This window comes from Oncorhynchus mykiss, chromosome 6 (assembly GCF_057628025.1).
Source record: "Oncorhynchus mykiss isolate SJ-2025 chromosome 6, ASM5762802v1, whole genome shotgun sequence".
In the NCBI taxonomy this organism is placed as follows: domain Eukaryota; kingdom Metazoa; phylum Chordata; class Actinopteri; order Salmoniformes; family Salmonidae; genus Oncorhynchus; species Oncorhynchus mykiss.
Genome location: NC_143027.1, coordinates 84,476,553 through 84,502,502, shown reverse-complemented (window position 1 = coordinate 84,502,502; position 25,950 = coordinate 84,476,553). Strand labels below are relative to the sequence as shown.

The 25,950-nt window shown below is 47.0% G+C and overlaps 1 protein-coding gene across 4 annotated transcripts in view; it reads left to right on the top strand.

Annotated features, from left to right (window-relative positions):
• LOC110506177 (A disintegrin and metalloproteinase with thrombospondin motifs 17) overlaps positions 1–25,950 on the top strand; it is a 197,320-nt gene that overhangs the window by 8,998 nt on the left and 162,372 nt on the right. For all 4 annotated transcript variants that reach the window (XM_090239172.1, XM_090239170.1, XM_090239171.1 and 1 more), the window contains exon 3: positions 13,343–13,532. In XM_090239172.1, coding sequence (XP_090095298.1) covers positions 13,343–13,532 — 190 coding nt within the window. The remainder of the gene's footprint in view (positions 1–13,342; positions 13,533–25,950) is intronic.

Sequence of the window (25,950 nt, the reverse complement as noted above, 5' to 3'; positions counted from 1 at the left end):
GGGAGAACCTTCAAGAATGACAAACATCTCTGCAGCACTCCATCAATCAGGCCTTTATGGTTGAGTGGGCACATGGAAGCCACTCCTCAGAAAAAGGCACATGACAGCCTGCTTGGAGTTTGCCAAAAGGCACCTAAAGGACTCTTAAGACCATGACAAACAAGATTCTCTGGTCTGATGAAACCAAGATTGAACTCTTTGGCCTGAATGCCAAGCATCACGTCTGGAGGAAACCTGGCAATGTTTTTCAGCAGCAGGGACTGGGAGACTAGTCAGGATCGAGGGAAAGATGAACGGAGCAAAGTACAGAGGGATCCTTGATGAAAACCTGCTCCAGACCGCTCAGGGCCTCAGACTGGGGTGAAGGTTCACCTTCCAATAGGACAACGACCCTAAACACATAAACGACCCTAAACGCATGACAATGCAGGAGTGGCTTCCGGACGAGTCTCTGAATGTCCTTGAGTGGCCCAGCCAGAGCCCGGACTTGAACCTAATCGAACATCTCTGGAGAGACCTGAAAAAGCTGTGCAGCAACGCTCCCCATCCAACCTGACAGAGCTTGAGAGGATCTGCAGAGAAGAATGTGAGAAACTCCTCAAATACAGGTGTGCCAAGCTTGTAGCGTCATACCCAAGGACTCAAGGCTGTAAAGGTTCTTCAACAAAGTACAGGGTCTGAATACTAATGTAAATGTGATATTTCAGTTTTTTTTATTTATACATTTGCAAAAATGTAAAACAGTTTTTGCTTTGTCATTATGGGGTATTGTGTGTAGATTGATGAGGGGGGAAAAAGGATTTAATACATTTTAGAATAAGGCTATAACGTAACAAAATGTGGATAAAAATCAAGGGGTCTGAATACTTTCTGAATGCACTGTATGTGAGGTTTTATGTGTTGTTGGAGGTGCGTGTTGGTCAGTTCAGTTCAGAAAAGGCTGCCCTCGTCAATCTGCCGCCACAAGCAGCCGACCAATAATGCTTATTGAGCGGGTCGGCCGTGTTAATACATCGAGCCGTGTTAATACGTTGAGCGGGTCGGCCGTCTTAATACGTTGAGCGGGCCGGCCGTGTTAATACGCTGAGCGGGCCGGCCGTGTTAATACTCTTAGCGGGTCGGCCGTGTTAATACGCTGAGCAGGTCGGCCGTGTTAATACGTTGAGCGGGCCGGCCGTGTTAATTCGCTGAGCGGGTCGGCCGTGTTAATACGTTGAGCGGGCCGGCCGTGTTAATACGTTGAGCCGTGTTAATACGTTGAGCTGGTCGGCCGTGTTAATACGCTGAGCGGGCCGGCCGTGTTAATACGTTGAGCCGTGTTAATACGTTGAGCGGGTCGGCCGTGTTAACACGCTGAGCGGGTCGGCCGTGTTAATACGTTGAGCGGGCCGGTCGTGTTAATACGCTGAGCGGGTCGGCCGTGTTAATACGTTGAGCGGGTCGGCCGTGTTAATACTCTGAGCGGGTCGGCCGTGTTAACCTCTCTGATCTCCCAAACCCGGATCCGGTATCGTGACTACAGCCTCAAGCTCATTACCATAACGCAACGTTAACTATTCATGAAAATCGCAAATGAAATGAAATAAATATGCCATCTCTCAAGCTTAGCCTTTTGTAAACAACACTGTCATCTCAGATTTTCAAAATATGCTTCTCAACCATAGGAAAACAATAATCTGTGTAAAAGTAGCTAGCTAGCGTAGCATTTAGCGTTAGCATTAGCGTTAGCATCCAGCACGCAACATTTCAACAAAAACATAAAAGCCTTCAAATAAAATCATTTACCTTTGAAGAACTTCTGATGTTTTCAATGAGGATACTCTCAGTTAGATAGCAGATGCTCATTTTTTCCAAAAAGATTCTTTGTGTATTAGAAATAGCTCCGTTTTATACATCACATTTGGCTACCAAAAAAAAACGAAAATTCAGTCCTCAAAACGCGAACTTTTTTCCAAATTAACTCCATAATATCGACTGAAAACATGGCAAACGTTGTTTAGAATCAATCATCAAGGTGTTTTTCACATATCTCTTCATTGATATATCGTTCTTGGACGCATGGTTTCTCCCCTATATCAAATGGAAAAGTACAAGCAGCTGGCAATTGCGCACCGAATTCCACGCAGGACACCAGGCGGACACTTGGAAAATGTAGTCTCTTATGGTCAATCTTCCAATGATATGCCTACAAATACGTCACAATGCTGCTAAGACCTTTGGGGAACAACAGAAAGTGTAGGCTCATTCCTTGCGCAATCACAGCCATATAAGGAGACAATGGAAAACAGAGCTTCAGAAATTCTGCTAATTTCCTGGTTGACACATCATCTTGGTTTCGCCTGTAGAATGAGTTCTGGGGCACTTACAGACAATATCTTTGCAGATTCTGAAACTTCAGAGTGTTTTCTTTCAAAAACATATTTTCGTGACAAAATATCGCGCTTAAAACGGGAACGTTTTTTATCCAAAAATGAAATAGCGCCCCTAGAGATCTAAAAGGTTAATACGCTGAGCCGGGTTAATACGTTGAGCGGGTCGGCCGTGTTAATACGTTGAGCCATGTTAATACGTTGAGCGGGTCGGCCGTGTTAATACGTTGAGCAGGTCGGCCGTGTTAATACGTTGAGCAGGTCGGCCGTGTTAATACGTTGAGCGGGCCGGCCGTGTTAATAAGTTGAGCGGGTCCGCCATGGTAATACGTTGAGCCGTGTTAATACGTTGAGCTGGTCGGCCGTGTTAATACGCTGAGCGGGCCGGCCGTGTTAATACGTTGAGCGGGCCGGCCGTGTTAATACGTTGAGCGGGTCAGCCATGGTAATACGTTGAGCGGGCCGGCCGTGTTAATACGTTGAGCGGGCCGGCCGTGTTAATACGTTGAGCGGGTCAGCCATGGTAATACGTTGAGCCGTGTTAATACGTTGAGCAGGTCGGCCGTGTTAATACGTTGAGCGGGTCGGCTGTGTTAATACGTTGAGCGGGTCGGCCGTGTTAATACGTTGAGCGGGTCGGCCGTGTTAATACGTTGAGCGGGTCGGCCGTGTTAATACGTTGAGCGGGTCGGCTGTGTTAATACGTTGAGTGGGTCGGCCGTGTTAATGCGTTGAGCGGGTCGGCCGTGTTAATACGTTGAGCCGTGTTAATACGTTGAGCCGTGTTAATACGTTGAGCCGTGTTAATACGTTGAGCGGATCGGCCGTGTTAATACGTTGAGCGGGCCGGCCGTGTTAATACGTTGAGTGGGTCGGCCGTGTTAATACGTTGAGCCGTGTTAATACGTTGAGCCGCGTTAATACGTTGAGCGGGTCGGCCGTGTTAATACGTTGAGCGGGCCGGCCGTGTTAATACGTTGAGCCGTGTTAATACGTTGAGCAGGTCGGCCGTGTTAATACGTTGAGCCGTGTTAATACGTTGAGCCGTGTTAATACGTTGAGCCGTGTTAATACGTTGAGCCGTGTTAATACGCTGAGCCGTGTTAATACGTTGAGCCGTGTTAATACGTTGAGCCGTGTTAATACGCTGAGCCGTGTTAATACGTTGAGCCGTGTTAATACGTTGAGCCGTGTTAATACGCTGAGCCGTGTTAATACGTTGAGCCGTGTTAATACGTTGAGCCGTGTTAATACGTTGAGCCGTGTTAATACGTTGAGCCGTGTTAATACGTTGAGCCGTGTTAATACGCTGAGCCGTGTTAATACGTTGAGCCGTGTTAATACGTTGAGCCGTGTTAATACGTTGAGCCGTGTTAATACGCTGAGCCGTGTTAATACGTTGAGCCGTGTTAATACGTTGAGCCGTGTTAATACGTTGAGCCGTGTTAATACGTTGAGCCGTGTTAATACGTTGAGCAGGTCGGCCGTGTTAATACGTTGAGCCGTGTTAACCTGTTGGATCTCTAGGGGCGCTATTTCATTTTTGGATAAAAAACGTTCCCGTTTTAAGCGCGATATTTTGTCACGAAAAGATGCTCGACTATGCATATTCTGCCAGTTTTTGAAAGAAAACACTCTGAAGTTTCAGAATCTGCAAAGATATTGTCTGTAAGTTCCCCAGAACTCATTCTACAGGCGAAACCAAGATGAAACGTCAAACAGGAAATGAGCAGAATTTCTGAAGCTCTGTTTTCTAATGTCTCCTTATATGGCTGTGAATGCGACAGGAATAAGCTTAGACCTTCTGCCGTTTCCCCAAGATGTCGGCAGCATTGTGACGCATTTGTAGGCATATCATTGGAAGATTGACCATAAGAGACTACATTTTCCAAGTGTCCGCCTGGTGTCCTGCGTCGAAATTGGTGCGCAAAGCCAGCTGCAAGTATTTTTCCATTTGATTGAGAGGAGAAACCATGCTTCCACGAACGATATATCATCGAAGAGATATGTGAAAAACACCTTGAGGATTGATTCTAAACCACGTTTGCCATGTTTTCAGTCGATATTATGGAGTTAATTTGGAAAAAAGTTCGTGTTTTGAGGACCGAATTTTCGGGGTTTTTTTGTAGCCAAATGTGATGTACAAAACGGAGCTATTTCTAATACACAAAGAATCTTTTTGGAAAAAACTGAGCATTTGCTATCTAACTGAGTCTCCTCATTGAAAACATCCGAAGTTCTTCAAAGGTAAATTATTTTATTTTAAGGATTTTATGTTTTTGTTGAAATGTTGCGTGCTGGATGCTAACGCTAATGCTAACGCTAAATGCGACGCTAGCTAGCTACTTTTACACAAATGATTGTTTTCCTATGGTTGAGAAGCATATTTTGAAAATCTGAGATGACAGTGTTGTTTACAAAAGGCTAAGCTTGAGAGATGGCATATTTATTTCATTTCATTTGCGATTTTCATGAATAGTTAACGTTGCGTTATGGTAATGAGCTTGAGTCTGTATTCACGATACCGGATCCGGGATGGGGAGATCAGAGAGGTTAATACGTTGAGCCGTGTTAATACGCTGAGCCGTGTTAATACGTTGAGCTGTGTTAATACGTTGAGCCGTGTTAATATGTTGAGCCGTGTTAATACATTGAGCCGTGTTAATACGTTGAGCCGTGTTAATACGTTGAGCCGTGTTAATACGTTGAGCCGTGTTAATACGTTGAGCCGTGTTAATACATTGAGCCGTGTTAATACATTGAGCCGTGTTAATACGCTGAGCCGTGTTAATACGTTGAGCCGTGTTAATACGTTGAGCAGGTCGGCCGTGTTAATACGTTGAGCCGCGTTAATACGTTGAGCCGTGTTAATACGTTGAGCCGTGTTAATACGTTGAGCCGTGTTAATACGTTGAGCCGTGTTAATACGTTGAGCGGGCCGGCCGTGTTAATACGTTGAGCGGGCCAGCCGTGTTAATACGTTGAGCCGTGTTAATACGTTGAGCGGGTCGGCCGTGTTAATATGTTGAGCGGGCCAGCCGTGTTAATACGTTGAGCCGTGTTAATACGTTGAGCGGGCCGGCCGTGTTAATACGTTGAGCGGGCCAGCCGTGTTAATACGTTGAGCCGTGTTAATACGTTGAGCGGGTCGGCCGTGTTAATATGTTGAGCGGGCCGGCCGTGTTAATATGTTGTAGTTTATTAGTTTCACCGGACTACGTTAGTGGAGGCTTTGTGTTCGATGATAAGGTATTTGTTCTTATAAGACCCTGCATGGTGTTGGCCAGGGGCTGGGTTTTGGTTGAGGTGGAGGTTGGGGGTATAGAGGTGGGGCTTGAGGCAGCTCTGGTCGGGGGGAAAGGGGAGGTGGCATGTTGCAAACAACTATCTGGGGTCTCGTGAGAGAAAACCAAGAGACATGTTAAAAGTTGATCTACCCTAAAAACGAATGTTAACGGCTGCTCTGTTGTTCTTTTGCTCTCTCTCTCTCTCTCTCTGTCTCTCTCTCTCTCTCTCTCTCTCTGTCTCTCTCTCTCTCTCTCTCTCTCTCTCTCTCTCTCTCTCTCTCTCTCTCTCTCTCTCTCTCTCTCTCGGTCTCTCTCTCTCTCTCTCTCTCTCTCTCTCTCTCTCTCTCTCTCTCTCTCTCTCTCTCTCTCTCTCTCTCGGTCTCTCTCGGTCTCTCTCGGTCTCTCTCTCTCTCTCTCTCTCTCTCTCTCTCTCTCTCTCTCTCTCTCTCTCGGTCTCTCTCGGTCTCTCTCGGTCTCTCTCTCTCTCTCTCTCTCTCTCTCTCTCTCTCTCTCTCTCTCTCTCTGCATGCTGGGAGTGATTGGTGCATGCTGGGAATTGTTTGAGTGAAGGAGTGCGTGTGTTGTGGAGAGTTAGATATTCACAACTTTCTTTCGGTTTGCTGCGCATGATTAAGGTTATTATTTTTACTTTTTTTGTTGTGGTAGAATTACGTTTTTTGTTTTTCGTATCGAAATTACCCTGATTTTGGCGGGGATGGCAGCCCGAATGGGGATGGCAGCCCGAATGGGGACGCCGTCCCTGTCACTTCGGCACGGCTTTAGGTGTGTTACTGAAGCTACTGTCACGGTGGAGGAGTTTCTGGTCGCCGTAGGAGAGAAGGTAGGATATGAGAATGTTGCTTATGCATCCAGGATGAATAAAGCTGTGGTGGTATTTCTTAAAGAATAGTGTCTTGTAGATCGTATGGTTGAGCATGGCGTACTTAAAGAAGAGTGTCTTGTAGATCGTATGGTTGAGCATGGTGTACTTCTTAAAGAAGAGTGTCTGGTTGATCGTATGGTTGAGCATGGTGTACTTCTTAAAGAAGAGTGTCTGGTAGATCGGATGGTTGAGCATGGTGTATTTCTTAAAGAAGAGTGTCTTGTTGATCGTATGGTTGAGCATGGTGTACTTCTTAAAGAATAGTATCTTGTAGATCGTATGGTTGAGCATGGTGTACTTCTTAAAGAAGAGTGTCTGGTTGATCGGATGGTTGAGCATGGTGTATTTCTTAAAGAAGAGTGTCTTGTTGATCGTATGGTTGAGCATGGTGTACTTCTTAAAGAATAGTGTCTTGTAGATCGTATGGTTGCGCATGGTGTACTTCTTAAAGAAGAGTGTCTGGTTGATCGGATGGTTGAGCATGGTGTATTTCTTAAAGAAGAGTGTCTGGTAGATCGTATGGTTGAGCATGGTGTATTTCTTAAAGAAGAGTGTCTTGTTGATCGTATGGTTGAGCATGGTGTACTTCTTAAAGAAGAGTGTCTGGTTGATCGGATGGTTGAGCATGGTGTACTTCTTAAAGAAGAGTGTCTTGTTGATCGTATGGTTGATCATGGTGTACTTCTTAAAGAAGAGTGTCTGGTTGATCGTATGGTTGAGCATGGTGTACTTCTTAAAGAAGAGTGTCTGGTAGATCGGATGGTTGAGCATGGTGTATTTCTTAAAGAAGAGTGTCTTGTAGATCGTATGGTTGAGCATGGTGTACTTCTTAAAGAAGAGTGTCTGGTTGATCGGATGGTTGAGCATGGTGTACTTCTTAAAGAAGAGTGTCTGGTAGATCGGATGGTTGAGCATGGTGTACTTCTTAAAGAAGAGTGTCTGGTAGATCGGATGGTTGAGCATGGCGTAATTCTTAAAGGAATGTTTATTCAAGTTACGCCGCTTTTTTCTCCGTCAACAAGGGTAACGATTTCAAATGTACCACCGTTTATTCCAAATGAGCTGTTGGAGCGCGAGTTATTGCGCTTTGGGAAGTTCGCCAGTTCAATTAAGGTTGTTCCGTTGGGTTGCAAACACCCGGCGTTGAAACAGGTAATGTCGTTTCGGCGACAGGTGTTTATGTTTTTGGACTCACCGGAGAAGACTTTAGAGTTATCGTTTAAAGTCAAGTATGACAATAGATTGTATATGGCTTATGCTAGTACGGGTAGTCAACAGTGTTTTGAGTGTGGGGATGTTGGTCATAAGCGACATGCTTGCCCGAAAAGGGAGAAGGCCGAGGGAGGGGCGCAGGTGGTCATCGTAACGACTGGGCCCACTGATGTAGGGAGAGGTGGGCCGACAGCGGCAGAGCAGCCACAAGCACCTGGTGCTGAGGAACAAGTTATCCGTGTTGAGGGCACGGGGTTGCAACTTGTATTAGAGGGAAATGTTATGCTATAGAAAAGTATTGTTGTAGAAGGTAAGGATGTATCTGAAGAGCCAGTTCCTCAGACTGGTGAGCAGGTGCCCAGTATGAGTGCTGGGGTAAAGGAGGGGGTTCATGTGGAGCTAGGCTCCCAGGTAGTGGAGGAGATGCCCATTGTGAGTAACGGGGTACAGGAGGGAATTAATGTGGCGCTAGGCTCCCAGGTAGTGGAGGAGATGCCCACTACGAGTAATGAGGTTCAGGAGGGTTTTCATGTGGAGCTAGGCTCCCAGGTAGTGGAGGAGATGCCCACTACGAGTGCTGGGGTTCATGTAGAGTTAGGCTCCCAGGTAGTGGAGGAGATGCCCACTACGAGTAATGAGGTTCAGGAGGGTTTTCATGTGGAGCTAGGCTCCCAGGTAGTGGAGGAGATGCCCACTACGAGTGCTGGGGTTCATGTAGAGTTAGGCTCCCAGGTAGTGGAGGAGATGCCCACTACGAGTAATGAGGTACAGGAGGGTTTTCATGTGGAGCTAGGCTCCCAGGTAGTGGAGGAGATGCCCACTACGAGTAATGAGGTACAGGAGGGTTTTCATTTGGAGCTAAGCTCCAAGGTAGTAGAGGAGATGCCCACCACGAGTGCTGGGGTTCATGTGGAGCTAGGCTCCCAGTTAGTGGAGGAGATGCCCACTATGAGTACTAATGTTCAGGTGGGGCTAGTCTCCCAGATAGTGGAGGAGATGCCTGGTACGAGTGATGAGGTGCAAGTGGGGATTGTTGAAAGGGATGTGGTAGAGGGGAGTCAGTTGTCTGTGGTCTCAGCTTAGGATCAGGAGAATGATATGGATATCTCTTTAGATATTACAACTGCTGGCGAGGACTCAGTTTATGATCTAGAGGAGGTAAATGAGTTTTTGGATCAGACTTTTGGGAAATCTTTCAAATTGGCAGATTATTTTGATGTTGATAAGTTTGTGAGGTCAGCTGTGATGTTACAGAAGACGGTGGGGTTAGACCAATTGAGTGAGAAGAAGCGGTTTCGCTTGAGGAAATTTATTACTGCTGTTTCAGCAGCAAAAGGTGGTGGGAAACGTGTTCAGGTTAAGAGAAGAAAGAAAAATAATGATGATGATCATGCTTCATAGGGTGTCTTTTTTCTCGTTGGTTTCTCTGTGGTTTCTTCTGCTTTTCTTTTCTCTTTTCTATATGGAGGTACTAAGGGTAGGTTCTCTCAATATTAATGGGGGAAGGGACAGGAATAAGAGGGCTTGGGTATTAGAAGTAATAAAACAGAAAAGGCTTAATGTAGTTTTCCTACAGGAGACACACAGTGATGAGGAAAATGAGGTTGACTGGGGTATGTGGTGGGAGGGGCAGCATGTACTCAGTCATGGTACTAATTTCAGTGCTGGGGTGGCAATCTTGTTTTCCTCAGGCTTAGGGGTGACTGTGGTATCTACAACAGAGATTGTCAAGGGTCAGGTTTTATTGGTCAAGGTGGATGTTATGGGGTTTCTGTTTTTTTTTTTTATGTTTATGCTCCGAATGAGGGTACAGAGCGTATTGCTATATTTGATCAAATAAAGGAAACCTTAAGACAATGTGATCAAGAGGGGTGTATGGTTTTAGGGGGTGACTGGAACTGGACAGTGGATTTTACTGTTGATCGCACCGCTGAAGAACCTCACCTGCGGTCAGCCACTTGCCTGTCTGGCCTATTAACTGAGTTTGAGCTTTCTGATGTGTGGAGAGTAAGGAATGCAAAAGTTAGGCAGTACACATGGCTAAAAATTAATGAAGGTCGTGTCAGTGCAGCAAGGTTAGACAGGTTGTATGTTTCTGATCACTACTGTAGTAGGGTTGGAAAGTGTGCCATTACTCCTGTGGGTTTCTCTGATCATCATATTGTTACTGTTGATATTCACTTGTCCTGTCCACGACGGTCATCGCCTTACTGGTATTTTAATGTTAAATTGTTACATGATGTCATGTTTTGTGACAGGTTTTTGTTGTTTTGGGAAAAATGGAGGGGTATAAAAGGGCATTTTGAGTCCTTGAGACAATGGTGGGAGGTTGGGAAGGCCCAAATACAAGTTTTTTGTCAACACTATACTGCTCTGTCTCAAATTGAGGTTAAAGAGACTATCAAGGCCCTTGAACAGGACATCAAATCTACTGAATTGAAGCTGCTCACTCAGAACGACCCTGGACCAGTCATTAACTTACAGGACAAGAGACATGAACTGAGGTCGTTTCTGTATGAAAGAGTGAAGGGTGCCTTGATTAGGTTTCGTTTCGCTTCCCTCAAGGATATGGATGCTCCTAGCGCTTTTTTTTTCAACCTAGGACAGTCGAAATTTCAACGCAAACAGATGGTCCGCCTTCGTCTCCCTGATGGGATGGTGACCACGAATGATATTGAAATGCGTCAACATGCCGTGGATTTTTACTCATCCCTTTATAAGGCTGAGGATTGTGACTCTTTATGTACTGAACAGTTGTTACACGGTCTTCCTCAATTGGGACCTGAGCAGAGAGTCGCATTGGACGCTGATATTACACTGCAAGAGCTGTCCACAGCAGTTATGCAGCTCTCAACAGGCCGAGCCCCTGGCATCGATGGTTTACCATCTGAGTTTTATAAGCACTTTTGGGGGTCTATTGGGTAGGATTTTTATGAGGTGCTGTGTGAATCTTTTCATGAGGGTTCTCTTCCTGTATCCTGTCAACGTGCGGTGCTTTCACTGTTGCCAAAAAAGGGGGATTTGGCTCTCATAAAAAATTGGAGACCTGTTGCCTTGCTGTGCGCAGAATATAAAATTGTTTCTAAATGTCTCTCAAACAGGTTGAAAGAGTATCTGGGATTGTTGATCCACAAGGACCAGTCCTACTGTGTACCTGATCGCTCTATTGTTGACAACTTATTTCTGATAAGAGATGTTTTAGACATTTGTAAACTGTCTGATGTAAATGTGGGTTTACTTTCGTTGGATCAGGAGAAGGCTTTTGATCGTGTGGACCACCAGTACTTGTTTAAAACAATGAAAGCCTTTGGGTTTGGGGATGTTTTTCTGTCTTGGGTGAATTTACTGTATGCTGGAGCCTCGTGTATGGTGAAGGTTGGTGGTGGTTTGAGTTGCCCCATCCCTGTCGAAAGGGGCATCAGGCAGGGATGCCCAATTTCAGGGCAGTTATATAGTCTGGCGATTGAACGAATGCTTTGTTTTTTAAGAGCGAAGCTTACTGGTTTCTCTGTGCCAGGTGTAATGAAGGGTCCCACGATAGCACTGTCTGCGTATGCAGATGACGTGATCGTTTTTATTACAGGGGGTGAGGATGTTAAGGTTCTCTCAAACACTTTAAAGGTGTATGAGGGGGCCTCCTCAGCTAGAGTCAATTGGGGAAAGAGTGAAGCGCTGTGGGCAGGTCAGCTTCAGATGGGGTCCGCTCCACGGTTTCCAGGGGGGCTTCAGTGAGGCAGAGATGGAATGAAGACTTTGGGAGTTTTTCTAGGCTCCGATGTCTTTCAGAAAAAGAACTGGGAGGGTGTAGTGGAGAAAGTGTGTGCCAGACTGTCAAGGTGGAAATGGGTGTTGCCCCAGCTGTCCTATAGGGGACGGGTCCTGGTAGCTAATAATCTTGCTGCTTCTACCCTGTGGCACAGACTAATGATTTTACAGCCACCAAAGGTTCTGATACAAGAGCTTCAGAGGACCCTTGTCAATTTCTTCTGGTCTGGACAACACTGGATCAAAGCTGCAGCCCTGTATCTGCCACTGTACGAGGGTGGGCAAGGCCTGGTGGACATTTCCTCTAGGATCACGGCTTTCCGACTCCAAGCAGCCCAGAGATTGTTGTACAGAGACTGTTCTAGCTGGGTCGAAACAGCCTACATATTGATGAGGAGAGCTTTTCCTCTAAAAGCTGGAGGGGGGTGATTTGACTGGCCTGACTCCATTTTATGAGTCTGTTATGCAGGCTTGGAGAGTCTTTGTCAAGTCCCGTAAGACCGGCACGCCACCAGGGATGTGGCTTTTTGAAGAGCCTCTTTTTCATAACACTGCCATCCAGTCCCGTGTTCTGGGTTCAGCTAGCCTACGTTCATGCCTATTAGGCGTGGGGTGTACCAAGCTGGGTCATCTGATGCGGAGCAGGAGCAGATTGGAGGAGCTGAGAGAAAGAGCGGGGATCCGATCATCTCGCCTACTGAGGAAGGTCGTCGATGAGGTCTGCGACTCCTTGCCAGTGCTTCATCTGCAGTATGTGACTGACATTTCCAATTCTGATCGGTGGAAGGAGGGTCTGGATTATGTGTTCCCTGCACTGATTGTTAGTGCTGCGATGGGGGCATTTGAGGAAGACGCGGGGATGCTGCTTTCTTTCGATACCCCGGAGCTGGGGAGTTCAAGGAGGTGGGAAAGAAGGCTATGTACAGAACATGTGTGAAGGTGTCCCATGCCTCTTCCCTGGAAGGGGTAAAATCGACGAGGTGGGCGGATGTGCTTGGTCCAGGTGCTTCTCCAAAAGGCTGTTGGCGATCATTATATAAACTGCCTATTGATAAGAGGACAGCTGACCTCCAATGGAGGATAATACATGGAGCTATAGCCACCAACATGCATCTGGTACACCTGGACCCTACTGTTGGGGAGGGGTGTCCATTCTGTGCTGAGGATGAATCTCTGGCACATCTGTTTTTACTGTGTCCCAGGTTGGTTGGGATGATTGAACTGATCACTGATTGGTTCTCAATGTTGGGAGAGGTTTTCTCTTCCCAACTGTATATATTTGGGCCAAAGTACAGGTTCAGTCAAAAGGGTGTAGTTGTGTTGCTTAATTTTGTGTTAGGGGCAGCAAAATTAGCGATATGGAAGACCCGAAAGAACAGCATTCGGGGACAGGGTTCTGTGGATGTGGTGGGAATGCTGGAGGGAATGTTGGCAGCGAGACTAAGGGTTGAGCTTGCCTATTATAAACTTGTCAACAATATTGATCTGTTTTTGAGTATATGGGGTATTCAGAGGCTGTTGTGTTTTGTTACTGTGGAGGAGGAATTGGAGTTGTGTTTTTAATTGATGTGTAACTGTGGTTTTGTATGAGTATTTATTGTGTGGTGGGCCCCCAGACCCAATAAAGAGTATTTAAAACTCAAACTCTCTCTCTCTCTCTCTCTCTCTCGGTCTCTCTCGGTCTCTCTCTCTCTCTCTCTCTCTCTCTCTCTCTCTCGGTCTCTCTCTCTCTCCCTCTCTCTCTCGGTCTCTCTCGGTCTCTCTCTCGGTCTCTCTCTCTCTCTCTCTTTCTCTCTCGGTCTCTCTCTCTCTCTGTCTCTCTTCAGACTGGACTGGTCTATACAGGAGAGGACAGTCTCTTCATCCAGCCGGTCAGCAGTTCTTCCGACTCCTTTTCCGGGCTGCAGCACAGGGTGGTCCGACACCGCCGCTCAGCCAAGACCAGCCCTCCTTCTGCCCCTCCCCCTGGATCCACAGCTGCAGACAAGCAGCCCAAGGACTGCGGCACCATTCCAGGTGAGTGACAGAAATGTTGAATGGTGGATGGTGGATGTTGAATTGGTAGATTTTGGAAGGGAAAGGAAAGGGGATTGGCGTGAGAGAGCGGATCCTCCGTGTCTGTGAAGTGTGGCTGTACTTTGTCATTGTTTTAGTAACGATCAATCAATAGTCGAAGTGACAGCTGCATGTACATTAGAAAACAGTCATTTTATGGTTGTGGTCTAATTGATTTTCAAAGCTTCAGTACCATACATGCAAGTGTATTAGGCCTTTTTGTTACTTCTATGCATAACTTATTCTAGTCAGTAGGGTTCAAATGGAATCAGAAGCTTTGAAGGAAGGAGAGAAGTAGTCCATCAGAAGCTTTGAAGGAAAGAGAGAAGCAGTCCATCAGAAGCTTTGAAGGAAGGAGAGTAGTAGTCCATCAGAAGCTTTGAAAGAAGGAGAGAAGTAGTCCATCAGACGCTTTGAAGGAAGGAGATAAGTAGTCCATCAGAAGCTTTGAAGGAAGGAGAGAAGTAGTGCATCAGATGCTCTGAAGGAAGGAGAGAAGTAGTCCATCAGAAGCTCAGAAGGAAGGGGAGAAGTAGTCCATCAGAAGCTCTGAAGGAAGGGGAGAAGTAGTCCATCCATGCAGACTGTGTGATGGTCAATTGACTGAGTTGAATTGACGTGACCCCCTTGAAACGCCTCAGATCATTAAAACCTTTTCCAAATTGAACACCATCCCCTTAAGAGGCATTAGAAGAAGATCCATCAAACCCATTTGGTGTGTCATCATAGTGGTCTCTGACTTGTGGTCAGACTCGCTCAGGTGGAACAAACTTAAACTTGCACCTTTCTTCAATGCTGAATTGAATGTCATTGAGAAAACAGCAAGGTGCCATAATACATTTTTTTGCAAACATCCTTTTTGAATTTTAAAGTATTCCAAGAAGTTGTCATCTAGTTTTTCAAAAGTATCTGTAATCTGATTACAATATTTTTTGCGGGTGACGTAACTGACTACAGTTACAGTGTTTTTGTAATCAAATTACATGTAACTGACATGTAATCGGTTACTGCCCATCCCTTGACGCCATCTTCTTCCCCATGTCTTTGTGGTACAGTATTTTACTATTCAGGAGTCGTCCTGGTGTAGGTTTCAAAAACCATGGGGTTCTGAGCAATATTTATAGCTCTCTTCACATTCTTTGATGTTTATTTAGCTTCAATCTGTTGGAAGGAGAGGCGTTTCAGGGCTGGCAGCTGGGCCTTGTTTTAATGTGCATTTCTACTCTGTAAACTCCTGTTGGGGCCTGCTCTGTCTATCTGTCTCTGTCTGTCTGTCTGTCTGTCTGTCCCTCTCTGTCTGTCTCTTTGATTTTTTCTCTTGCTTTATCGATCTGTCAGCCCTTTCTTTCTTTCTCTCTCTCTCTCTCTCTCTCTCTCTCTCTCTCTCTCTCTCCCGCTCTCTCTCTCTGAATTCACTTTCAATATAAGGGGCTTTATTGGCATGGGAAATATATGTTTACATTTCCAAAGCAAGTGAAATAGATATTAAACAAAAGTGAAATAAACAATAAAACATTAAGAGTAAACATTACACTCACAAAAGTTTGGCTCCCAGACCATCGACTGGCCTTCAGAGCTACAGTGCAAAACATTACATTCTTGAATGTATAGTGTATTTTGGTCCCAATGTCTCGTGAGTTTAAAATATTTAAAGGAATGTCAAATGAATGTGTGCATAAAGTGTATACAAAATATATATGTATTATTTAGATTTGTTTTATTTGTTGTGTTCTTGGAAGCTGCATTGTTGATTCTGTAGTTCTTCTTGGTGCTGCATTTTGGGTGTTGTAGTTATTTTTTTGATGCATTTTTTAAAAGTGCGTGAATGTCATGAAGTCTATTTTGCATAATACACGTTCAACTACTACTGCTATTAGATTGTAGATAGTACATTTTGTTTTCTTTTTCCTTCTGTGTGGAAACAGCAACTGCTCTCCACGTTTTGGGTGATGTTGCTATCACGTTGCTTCAGAGACAATTTAAACCTTCCCACAGTTTTTCTCGCTACAATGTCTCTGTTCCAAATGGAACACTATTCCCTTTGTAGGGAATAGTACCACCAGTACTTTGACAGCCTGTAGAAATGATTTCCATATGTTCATAACTGGGACGCAAGGAGTAATAGAAACCTCTTAGAGAGAGAGAGAGAGAATTGGCTTTTTACCAAATTACCATACGACAGACCACGCATTCACCTTGCACACCCTAATTGACAAACCTTTCATGCTTTGTTGACCTCACTCAATTTGGCATGGCGGTCTGCTAGACAAATGGATAGAACTTGGATTTGGGGGGAAAAAACGACATCTAAAAATCCATGTACGCAAACAACAAGTGTGAGGTAAAAATGGGCAAAAAATAAACACATTTCTTTCCACAGGGCCGTAGGGTGAGACAGGGATGCAGCTTAAGCCCCACCCTCTTCAACAAATATATATCAACTGGCGAGGGCAGTCGAAGTCAAATGTCTACTGTTTGCTGATGGTCTGGTGCTTCTGTCCCCAACTAAGGAGGACCTACAGCAGCACCTAGATCTTCTGCACAGATTCTGCCAGACCTGGGCCCTGACAGTAAATCTCAGTAAGACCAAAATAATGGTGTTCCAAAAAAGGTCCAGTCACCAGGGCCACAAATACAAATTCCATGTAGACACTGTTGACCTAGAGCAGACAAAAAACGATACATACTTCGGCCTAAACATCAGCGCCAGAGGTAACTTCCACAAATCTGTGAACGAGCTGAGAGACAAGGCAAGAAGGGCCTTCTATGCCATCAAACGGAAAATAAAATTCGACATATCAATTAGGATCTGGCTAAAAATACTTGAATCAATTATAAAGCCCATTGCCGAAAGAGAGAGAGATAGAGCTAGAGCTGGAAGAGAGAGAGAGAGCGAGAGAGAGATAGAGCTAGAGCTGGAAGAGAGAGAGAGAGCGAGAGCTGGAAGAGAGAGAGCGAGAGAGAGACAGAGCTAGAGCTGGAAGAGAGAGAGATGGAAGAGAGAGAGAGAGAGCTGGAAGAGAGAGAGAAATCCTAAGTAACATATCTGCTCAAAAGAGTATTTTCTGAGTTTGGGTGTTAGCACGATTGTGTGTGTGGGTGTGTGTATTAGTCCCCCAGCCATACTATATTGAGAGTGTGTGTGTGTTAGCCTCCCAGCCATACTGTATTGAGAGAGTGTGTGTGTTAGCTTCTCAGCCATATTGTATTGAGAGAGTGTACTATATGTGTTAGTTCCCCAGCCATACTGTGTTGAGAGTGTGTGTGGCAGCCTCTCAGCCATACTGTATTGAGAAAGAGTGTGTGTTAGTCCCCCAGCCATACTGTATTGAGCGAGTGTGTGTGTTAGTCCCCCAGCCATACTGTATTGAGAGAGAGTGTGTGTTAGTCCCCCAGCCATACTGTATTGAGATAGTGTGTGTGTTAGTCCCCCAGCCATACTGTATTGAGAGAGTGTGTGTTAGTCCCCCAGCCATGCTGTATTGAGAGAGAGTGTGTGTTAGTCCCCCAGCCATACTGTATTGAGAGAGTGTGTGTGTTAGTCCCCCAGCCATACTGTATTGAGAGAGAGTGTGTGTTAGTCCCCCAGCCATACTGTATTGAGAGAGTGTGGGTGTTAGTTCCCCAGCCATACTGTATTGAGAGAGTGTGTGAGCTCACAGCACCCAGGAATGGACAGTAACACAGGTGTTTTACCCATCGAGTGTGTGTGTGTGTGTGTGTGTGTGTGTGTGTGTGTGTGTGTGTGTGTGTGTGTGTGTGTGTGTGTGTGTGTGTGTGTGTGTGTGTGTGTGTGTGTGTGTGTATGTGTGTGTGTGTGTGTGTGTGTGTGTGTGTGCGTGTGTGTGTTTGTGCACCTGGTGTCTTGGGGCGAGAGGGACGGAGAGAGGTGCCAGATTTGGAAATTCCTTCCTCTGCACTCTCGTCTGCCTGAATGTCCCTGGATCTGAGATGGAGTCTGCCAGCTCCTCCTCTCCTCTCCTCTCCTCTCTCTCCTCTCCTCTCCTCTCCTCTCCTCTCCTCTCCTCTCCTCTCCTCTACTCTCCTCTCCTCTCCTCTCATCTCCTCTCCTCTCTATCCTTCTGTCTACTCTCTTCTCTCCTACCCTCTCACTCCTTACATCTCATTCCCCCTCTCCTTCACGCTCCTATTCTCTTTCTCTCTTCCCTCTCTTTCCATTCTCTTTTGTTTTCCTTCATGTCCCCACCCTTCTGTGCTCGGTCTTCCCTCCTTACCCATACCTTTCCTTCTCCTCTCTTCCCCTGTTTCCTCTCCTCCCCTCTTCCTTCTGTTCCTCATCTCCTTCTATCTTTCTATATGGGCGGGCCACTCCAAAGGCTCAGTGAGAGGGGAGCGCTGACGGTTTCCCCCAAACCACAGAGTCTCTCCCTGGAGAGAGATACACACAGAGACAGACCTTATATCCATTAAACTAACTCCACTCCACACCACCTCCTGGACACTGCACACGCACGCACACACACACGCACACACACACACACACACGCACGCACACACACACGCACACACACACGCACACACATGCACGTACACACACCACCTCCTGAATACTGTACACACAGAAACACACACACCACCATCTTCCTCCTCCCTTCCCCCTGACTCACTGAAGTGTTCTTCGTACAGCAGCAGTCCAGTCTGGCCAGTTGAAACTGTGTTATTTCTGATTGCATAAGAGCTGCTGAGGGAGGGAGAAGGACGTGTGTGTGAGCATATGTGTTTGTGCGTGTGTGTGTGTGTGTGTGTGTGTGTGTATGTGTGTGTGCGTGTGCGTGTGCGTGCGTGCGGGCGGGTGTGTGTGTATGTGTGTGTGTGTGTGTGTGCGTGTGTGTGTGTGTGTGTGGGGGTGTGTGTGTGGGTGTGTGATTATTTATGTGGAAATGGGGGTGTGATTATTTATGTGGATAGGGGGGGTGATTATTTATGTGGATAGGGGGGGTGATTATTCATGTGGATAGGGGGGGTGATTATTTATGTGGATGGGGGGGGTGATTATTTATGTGGATAGGGGGGGTGATTATTTATGTGGATAGGGGGGGTGATTATTTATGTGGATGGGGCGGGGTGATTATTTATGTGGATAAGGGGGGGTGATTATTTATGTGGATAGGGGGGGTGATTATTTATGTGGATAGGGGGGGTGATTATTTATGTGGATAGGGGGGGTGATTATTTATGTGGATAGGGGGGGTGATTATTTATGTGGATAGGGGGGGGTGATTATTTATGTGGATAGGGGGGGTGATTATTTATGTGGATAGAGGGGGTGATTATTTATGTGGATAGGGGGGGTGATTATTTATGTGGATGGGGGGGGTGATTATTTCTGTGGATAGGGGGGGTGATTATTTATGTGGATAGGGGGGGTGATTATTTATGTGGATAGGGGGGGTGATTATTTATGTGGATAGGGGGGTGATTATTTATGTGGATAGGGGGGGTGATTATTTATGTGGATAGGGGGGGGTGATTATTTATGTGGATAGGGGGGGTGATTATTTATGTGGATGGGGGGGTGATTATTTATGTGGATAGGGGGGGTGATTATTTATGTGGATAGGGGGGGGTGATTATTTATGTGGATGGGGGGGGGGTGATTATTTATGTGGATAGGGGGGGTGATTATTTATGTGGATAGGGGGGGTGATTATTTATGTGGATAAGGGGGGTGATTATTTATGTGGATAGGGGGTGTGATTATTTATGTGGATAGGGGGGGTGATTATTTATGTGGATAGGGGGGGGTGGTTGTTAGTGTGGATAGGGGGGGTGTGATTATTTATGTGGATAGGGGGGGTGATTATTTATGTGGATAGGGGGGGGTGATTATTTATGTGGATAGGGGGGGTGATTATTTATTTGGATAGGGGGGGTGATTATTTATGTGGATGGGGGGGGTGATTATTTATGTGGATAGGGGGGGGTGATTATTTATGTGGATAGGGGGGGTGATTATTTATGTGGATGGGGGGGTGATTATTTATGTGGATAGGGGGGGTGATTATTTATGTGGATGGGGGGGGTGATTATTTATGTGGATAGGGGGGGTGATTATTTATGTGGATAGGGGGGGGTGATTATTTATGTGGATGGGGGGGTGATTATTTATGTGGATAGGGGGGGTGATTATTTATGTGGATAGGGGGGGTGATTATTTATGTGGATAGGGGGGGTGATTATTTATGTGGATAGGGGGGGGTGATTATTTATGTGGATAGGGGGGGTGATTATTTATGTGGATAGGGGGGGTGATTATTTATGTGGATAGGGGGGGTGATTATTTATGTGGATAGGGGGGGTGATTATTTATGTGGATAGGGGGGGTGATTATTTATGTGGATAGGGGGGGTGATTATTTATGTGGATAGGGGGGGGTGATTATTTATGTGGATAGGGGGGGTGATTATTTATGTGGATAGGGGGGGGTGATTATTTATGTGGATAGGGGGGGGTGGTTGTTAGTGTGGATAGGGGGTGTGATTATTTATGTGGATAGGGGGGGGGGTGATTATTTATGTGGATAGGGGGGGGTGATTATTTATGTGGATAGGGGGGGTGATTATTTATGTGGATAGGGGGGGTGATTATTTATGTGGATAGGGGGGGGTGATTATTTATGTGGATAGGGGGGGTGATTATTTATGTGGATGGGGGGGTGATTATTTATGTGGATAGGGGGGGGTGATTATTTATGTGGATAGGGGGGGTGATTATTTATGTGGATAGGGGGGGTGATTATTTATGTGGATAGGGGGGGGTGATTATTCATGTGGATAGGGGGGGGGGGTGGTTGTTAGTGTGGATAGGGGGGTGTGATTATTTATGTGGATAGGGGGGGGTGATTATTTATGTGGATGGGGTGGTGATTATTTATGTGGATAGGGGGGGTGATTATTCATGTGGATGGGGGTGGGTGATTATTTATGTGGATGGGGGGGTGATTATTTATGTGGATAGGGGGGGTGATTATTTATGTGGATAAGGGGGGTGATTATTTATGTGGATAGGGGGTGTGATTATTTATGTGGATAGGGGGGGTGATTATTTATGTGGATGGGGGGGTGGTTGTTAGTGTGGATAGGGGGGGTGTGATTATTTATGTGGATAGGGGGGGTGATTATTTATGTGGATAGGGGGGGTGATTATTTATGTGGATAGGGGGGGGTGATTATTTATGTGGATGGGGGGGGTGATTATTTATGTGGATAGGGGGGGTGATTATTTATGTGGATGGGGGGGGGGTGATTATTTATGTGGATAGGGGGGGTGATTATTTATGTGGATGGGGGGGTGATTATTTATGTGGATAGGGGGGGTGATTATTTATGTGGATAGGGGGGGGTGATTATTTATGTGGATAGGGGGGGTGATTATTTATGTGGATAGGGGGGGTGATTATTTATGTGGATAGGGGGGGTGATTATTTATGTGGATAGGGGGGGTGATTATTTATGTGGATAGGGGGGGTGATTATTTATGTGGATAGGGGGGGTGATTATTTATGTGGATAGGGGGGGGTGGTTGTTAGTGTGGATAGGGGGGGGGTGTGATTATTTATGTGGATGGGGGGGGGGGTGGTTGTTAGTGAATCAGACAACCAGAAAAGAGACCCAACAACGTTAGTATGTTTTATTTTCCGTCCCCTGCCTGGTTTTTTACATCCATTTACACAGCTTTTCTTCACATGGAATGTGGAAATGTTAAGATAACAAGAGGAGGAGAGTTGGGTTTCAGGTGGATGTGCTGAGCTGGTCACTGGTCCAATGTATAGGGTGCATCCCAAATGGCACCCTGTTCACTGTATAGAGCATTACTGTTGATCAGGGCCCATAGGGCTATATAGGGAATAGGGTGTAATTTGGAATACAGACCTACACTCTTAGAAAAGAGGGTTCCAAAAGGGTTCTTCTGCTGTCCCCATATGAGAACACTTTTTGGTTCCAGGTAAAACCCTTTTTGGTTCCAGGTAAAAACCCTTTTTGGTTCTAGGTAGAACCATTTTGGATTCTGTGGCAAGGGTTCTACATGGAACCCACAATGGTTCTAATTGGAACCAAAAGGGTTCTACCTGGAACCAACAAGGGTTATTCAAAGGTTTCTCCAATGGGGACGGCCGTAGAACCCCTTTACGTTCTAGATAGCACCTTTTTTTCTAAGAGCGTAGAGAGCTGCCGGCTCACAGAGAAAACAGTGCGGAAATGAAAACCTGTCATTTCTCCCAGGCCGGAGTTTCATTGGCACTGTGGCAGCTGATGGGAGGTCAGTTAGACATCACCTGATGGGAGGTCAGTTAGACATCGGCTGATGGGAGGTCAGTTAGACATCACCTGATGGGAGGTCAGTTAGACATCGGCTGATGGGAGGTCAGTTAGACATCACCTGATGGGAGGTCAGTTAGACGTCACCTGATGGGAGGTCAGTTAGACGTCACCTGATGGGAGGTCAGTTAGACATCAGCTGATGGGAGGTCAGTTAGACATCACCTGATGGGAGGTCAGTTAGACATCACCTGATGGGAGGTCAGTTAGACATCAGCTGATGGGAGGTCAGTTAGAAATCACCTGATGGGAGGTCAGTTAGACATCACCTGATGGGAGGTCAGTTAGACGTCACCTGATGGGAGGTCAGTTAGACGTCAGCTGATGGGAGGTCAGTTAGACGTCAGCTGATGGGAGGTCAGTTAGACATCACCTGATGGGAGGTCAGTTAGACGTCAGCTGATGGGAGGTCAGTTAGACGTCAGCTGATGGGAGTTCAGTTAGACGTCACTTGATGGGAGGTCAGTTAGACATAAGCTGATGGGGGGTCAGTCAGACATCAGCTGATGGGGGGTCAGTCAGACATCAGCTGATGGGGGTCAGTCAGACATCAGCTCAAACTAGACGTTGCCCCTAACTACAGATTTAGGATCAGATTACCCTTCCCCCAATCCTAATCTTAACCATTAGGGGGGTTAAATGATATATGATCTGAGTCCTGGGGTTAGGGGCAACTCTTACCTTCCACTAGGTATCCTGACAGAGGTATGGTCTGTGGCTTTAGGAAATGGCTTTGGGGTTGTCCCTAAGTACAGATCTAGGATCATATTCTCCAATCCTAACCTTAACCATTAGTGGGGAAAATGCAAAACTGACCCAACTTCAGCCTACATACACCAGGGAAATCCATGGAAAGCTTGTTGTAGTTGTAAAGACCAAAACGATGACACTGAACATTCCTTTTTCTGGAGCTCGGTCAAGATGAACATTAAGAAATCAAAGGTGAGTCTTATCACTCAGACACTGGGCTGTGTTATTGTTTAGAATGTGAAAACACAGAATGAGAAGTCTAGATGCAGCCAGACCGACATTGTGGTCAGGGCTGAGAGAGAATCTGAAATATGCTGAACCTCTCCAACTCCCAACCCTAAAACACTTTCCCAACTCCTCTCTGCTCACTTGCTTTACAGACTCCCACTATGTCGTCCAGGCTGCCTACATTTTTGTTATTCCTAAGAATTTCTGAGCTTTGGCTCACAGTGGAGGGCTCACTAACAGCCTGGACTGGTGTGTGTCTGTTTGTGTCCGTGCGTGGGTGCTTGTGTGTGTGAGTGTGTGTGTGTCTGTATGCGTGCGATCACGATAATTTTTGTGTAGATATCTTTGTATTTCAGGTGTGTGTGCATGTGTGATTGTATAGATGTCTGTGTGTGTGTACGTGTGTGTACGTGTGTGTGTGTGTGTGTGTGTGTGTGTGTGTGTGTGTGTGTGTGTGTGTGTGTGTGTGTGTGTGTGTGTGTGTGTTTGTGTGTGTGTGTGTGTGTGTGTGTGTGTGTGTGAGGGTGTGGTAAGGTTTTGTGGCAGGCCGGGTTACAGTGTGTAGATTTCTATTTCTCTATCCAAAAGTATAATTTATGGAAAGCTAACACAATCTTATAGCACAATCTTAGCTGTCAAGCACCCTGCTCTGGACCAATGAGCTGGGAGACAGTTTTATTATTATGCTGGTGGCCGTGTTGCCGTGGGTGATGATATTCGTGCTTTATGAATCTGAGACGGTCATGTGGTCAGCAGGAGAAGCCCCAAAGTAGGTTAAAACAACAGTGGACTTGCTATCTGTTACAGCTGTACTTGGACCTGCCCAAAGGCAGACATACCAGTGTTTTCTGCTTTGGGAAAATGATCTGAAATCCGTGCTAAAGTGCATCACAGTACTTTAAAGTGGCGTCCTCCACTGACAGTGGACCGCCTCCGTTTCCATTCAGGTCCAGACCTCTGATAGAGGTTTAGTAAGTTATTCTGACATACAGGATATTATTGTTCCTTAGCTTGTCCTATTGTGGGGGATGGATGGATGGATGGATGGGTGGGTGGGTGGGTGAGTGGGGGGATGGATGGGTGGGTGAGTGAGTGGGGGGATGGATGGATGGGTGGGTGGGTGAGTGGGGGGATGGATGGATGGATGGGTGGGTGAGTGAGTGGGGGGGATGGATGGATGGGTGGGTGAGTGAGTGGGGGGATGGACGGGTGGGTGAGTGAGTGGGGGGATGGATGGGTGAGTGAGTGAGTGGGGGGATGGATGGGTGGGTGGGTGAGTGAGTGGGGGGATGGATGGATGGGTGGGTGAGTGATTGAGTGGGGGGATGGGTGGGTGAGTGAGTGGGGGATGGATGGATGGATGGGTGAGTGAGTGGGGGGATGGATGGATGGGTGAGTGAGTGGGGGGATGGATGGATGGGTGGGTGAGTGGGGGATGGATAGATGGATGGGTGGGTGAGTGAGTGGGGGGATGGATGGATGGATGGGTGGGTGAGTGGGGGGATGGATGGATGGTTGGGTGAGTGAGTGAGGGGATGGATGGATGGGTGAGTGAGTGGGGGAATGGATGGATGGGTGGGTGAGTGAGTGGGGGGATGGATGGGTGGGTGAGTGAGTGGGGGGATGGATGGATGGATGGGTGGGTGAGTGAGTGGGGGGATGGATAGATGGGTGGGTGAGTAAGTGGGGGGATGGATAGATGAGTGAGTGAGTGGGGGGATGGATAGATGAGTGGATGAGTAAGTGGAGGGATGGATAGATGGGTGGGTGAGTGAGTGGGGGGATGGATGGATGGGTGGGTGAGTGAGTGGGGGGATGGATAGATGGATGGGTGAGTAAGTGGGGGGATGGATAGATGGGTGGGTGAGTGAGTGGGGGGATGGATAGATGGGTGGGTGAGTAAGTGGGGGGATGGATAGATGAGTGAGTGAGTGGGGGGATGGATAGATGGGTGGATGAGTAAGTGGAGGGATGGATAGATGGGTGGGTGAGTGAGTGGGGGGATGGATGGATGGGTGGGTGGGTGAGTGAGTGGGGGGATGGATGGGTGGGTGGGTGGGTGAGTGGGGGGATGGATGGGTGGGTGGGTGAGTGAGTGGGGGGATGGATAGATGGGTGGGTGAGTGAGTGGGGGGATGGATGGGTGGGTGGGTGGGTGAGTGAGTGGGGGGATGGATAGATGGGTGGGTGAGTGAGTGGGGGGATGGATAGATGGGTGGGTGAGTGAGTGGGGGGATGGATGGATGGATGGATGGGTGGGTGAGTGAGTGGGGGGATGGATAGATGGATGGGTGGGTGAGTGAGTGGGGGGATGGATGGATGGGTGGGTGGGTGGGTGGGTGGGTGGGTGAGTGAGTGGGGGGATGGATAGATGGGTGGGTGAGTGAGTGGGGGGATGGATGGATGGGTGGGTGGGTGAGTGAGTGGGGGGATGGATAGATGGATGGGTGGGTGGGTGAGTGAGTGGGGGGATGGATGGATGGATGGGTGGGTGAGTGAGTGGGGGGATGGATGGGTGGGTGGGTGGGTGAGTGAGTGGGGGGATGGATGGATGGGTGGGTGGGTGAGTGAGTGGGGGGATGGATAGATGGGTGGGTGGGTGAGTGAGTGGGGGGATGGATGGATGGATGGGTGGGTGGGTGAGTGAGTGGGGGGATGGATGGATGGATGGGTGGGTGAGTGAGTGGGGGGATGGATGGGTGGGTGGGTGAGTGAGTGGGGGGATGACAGACACGTCAATTCAGACACGTCAATTAGGGCTTGCTGTTCCTTCTCCAGCCCCTCTCAGACACGTCAATTAGGGCTTGCTGTTCCTTCTCCAGCCCCTCTCAGACACGTCAATTAGGGCTTGCTTTTCCTTCTCCAGCCCCTCTCAGACACGTCAATTAGGGCTTGCTGTTCCTTCTCCAGCCCCTCTCAGACACGTCAATTAGGGCTTGCTGTTCCTTCTCCAGCCCCTCTCAGACATGTCAATTAGGGCTTGCTGTTCCTTCTCCAGCCCCTCTCAGACACGTCAATTAGGGCTTGCTGTTCCTTCTCCAGCCCCTCTCAGACATGTCAAT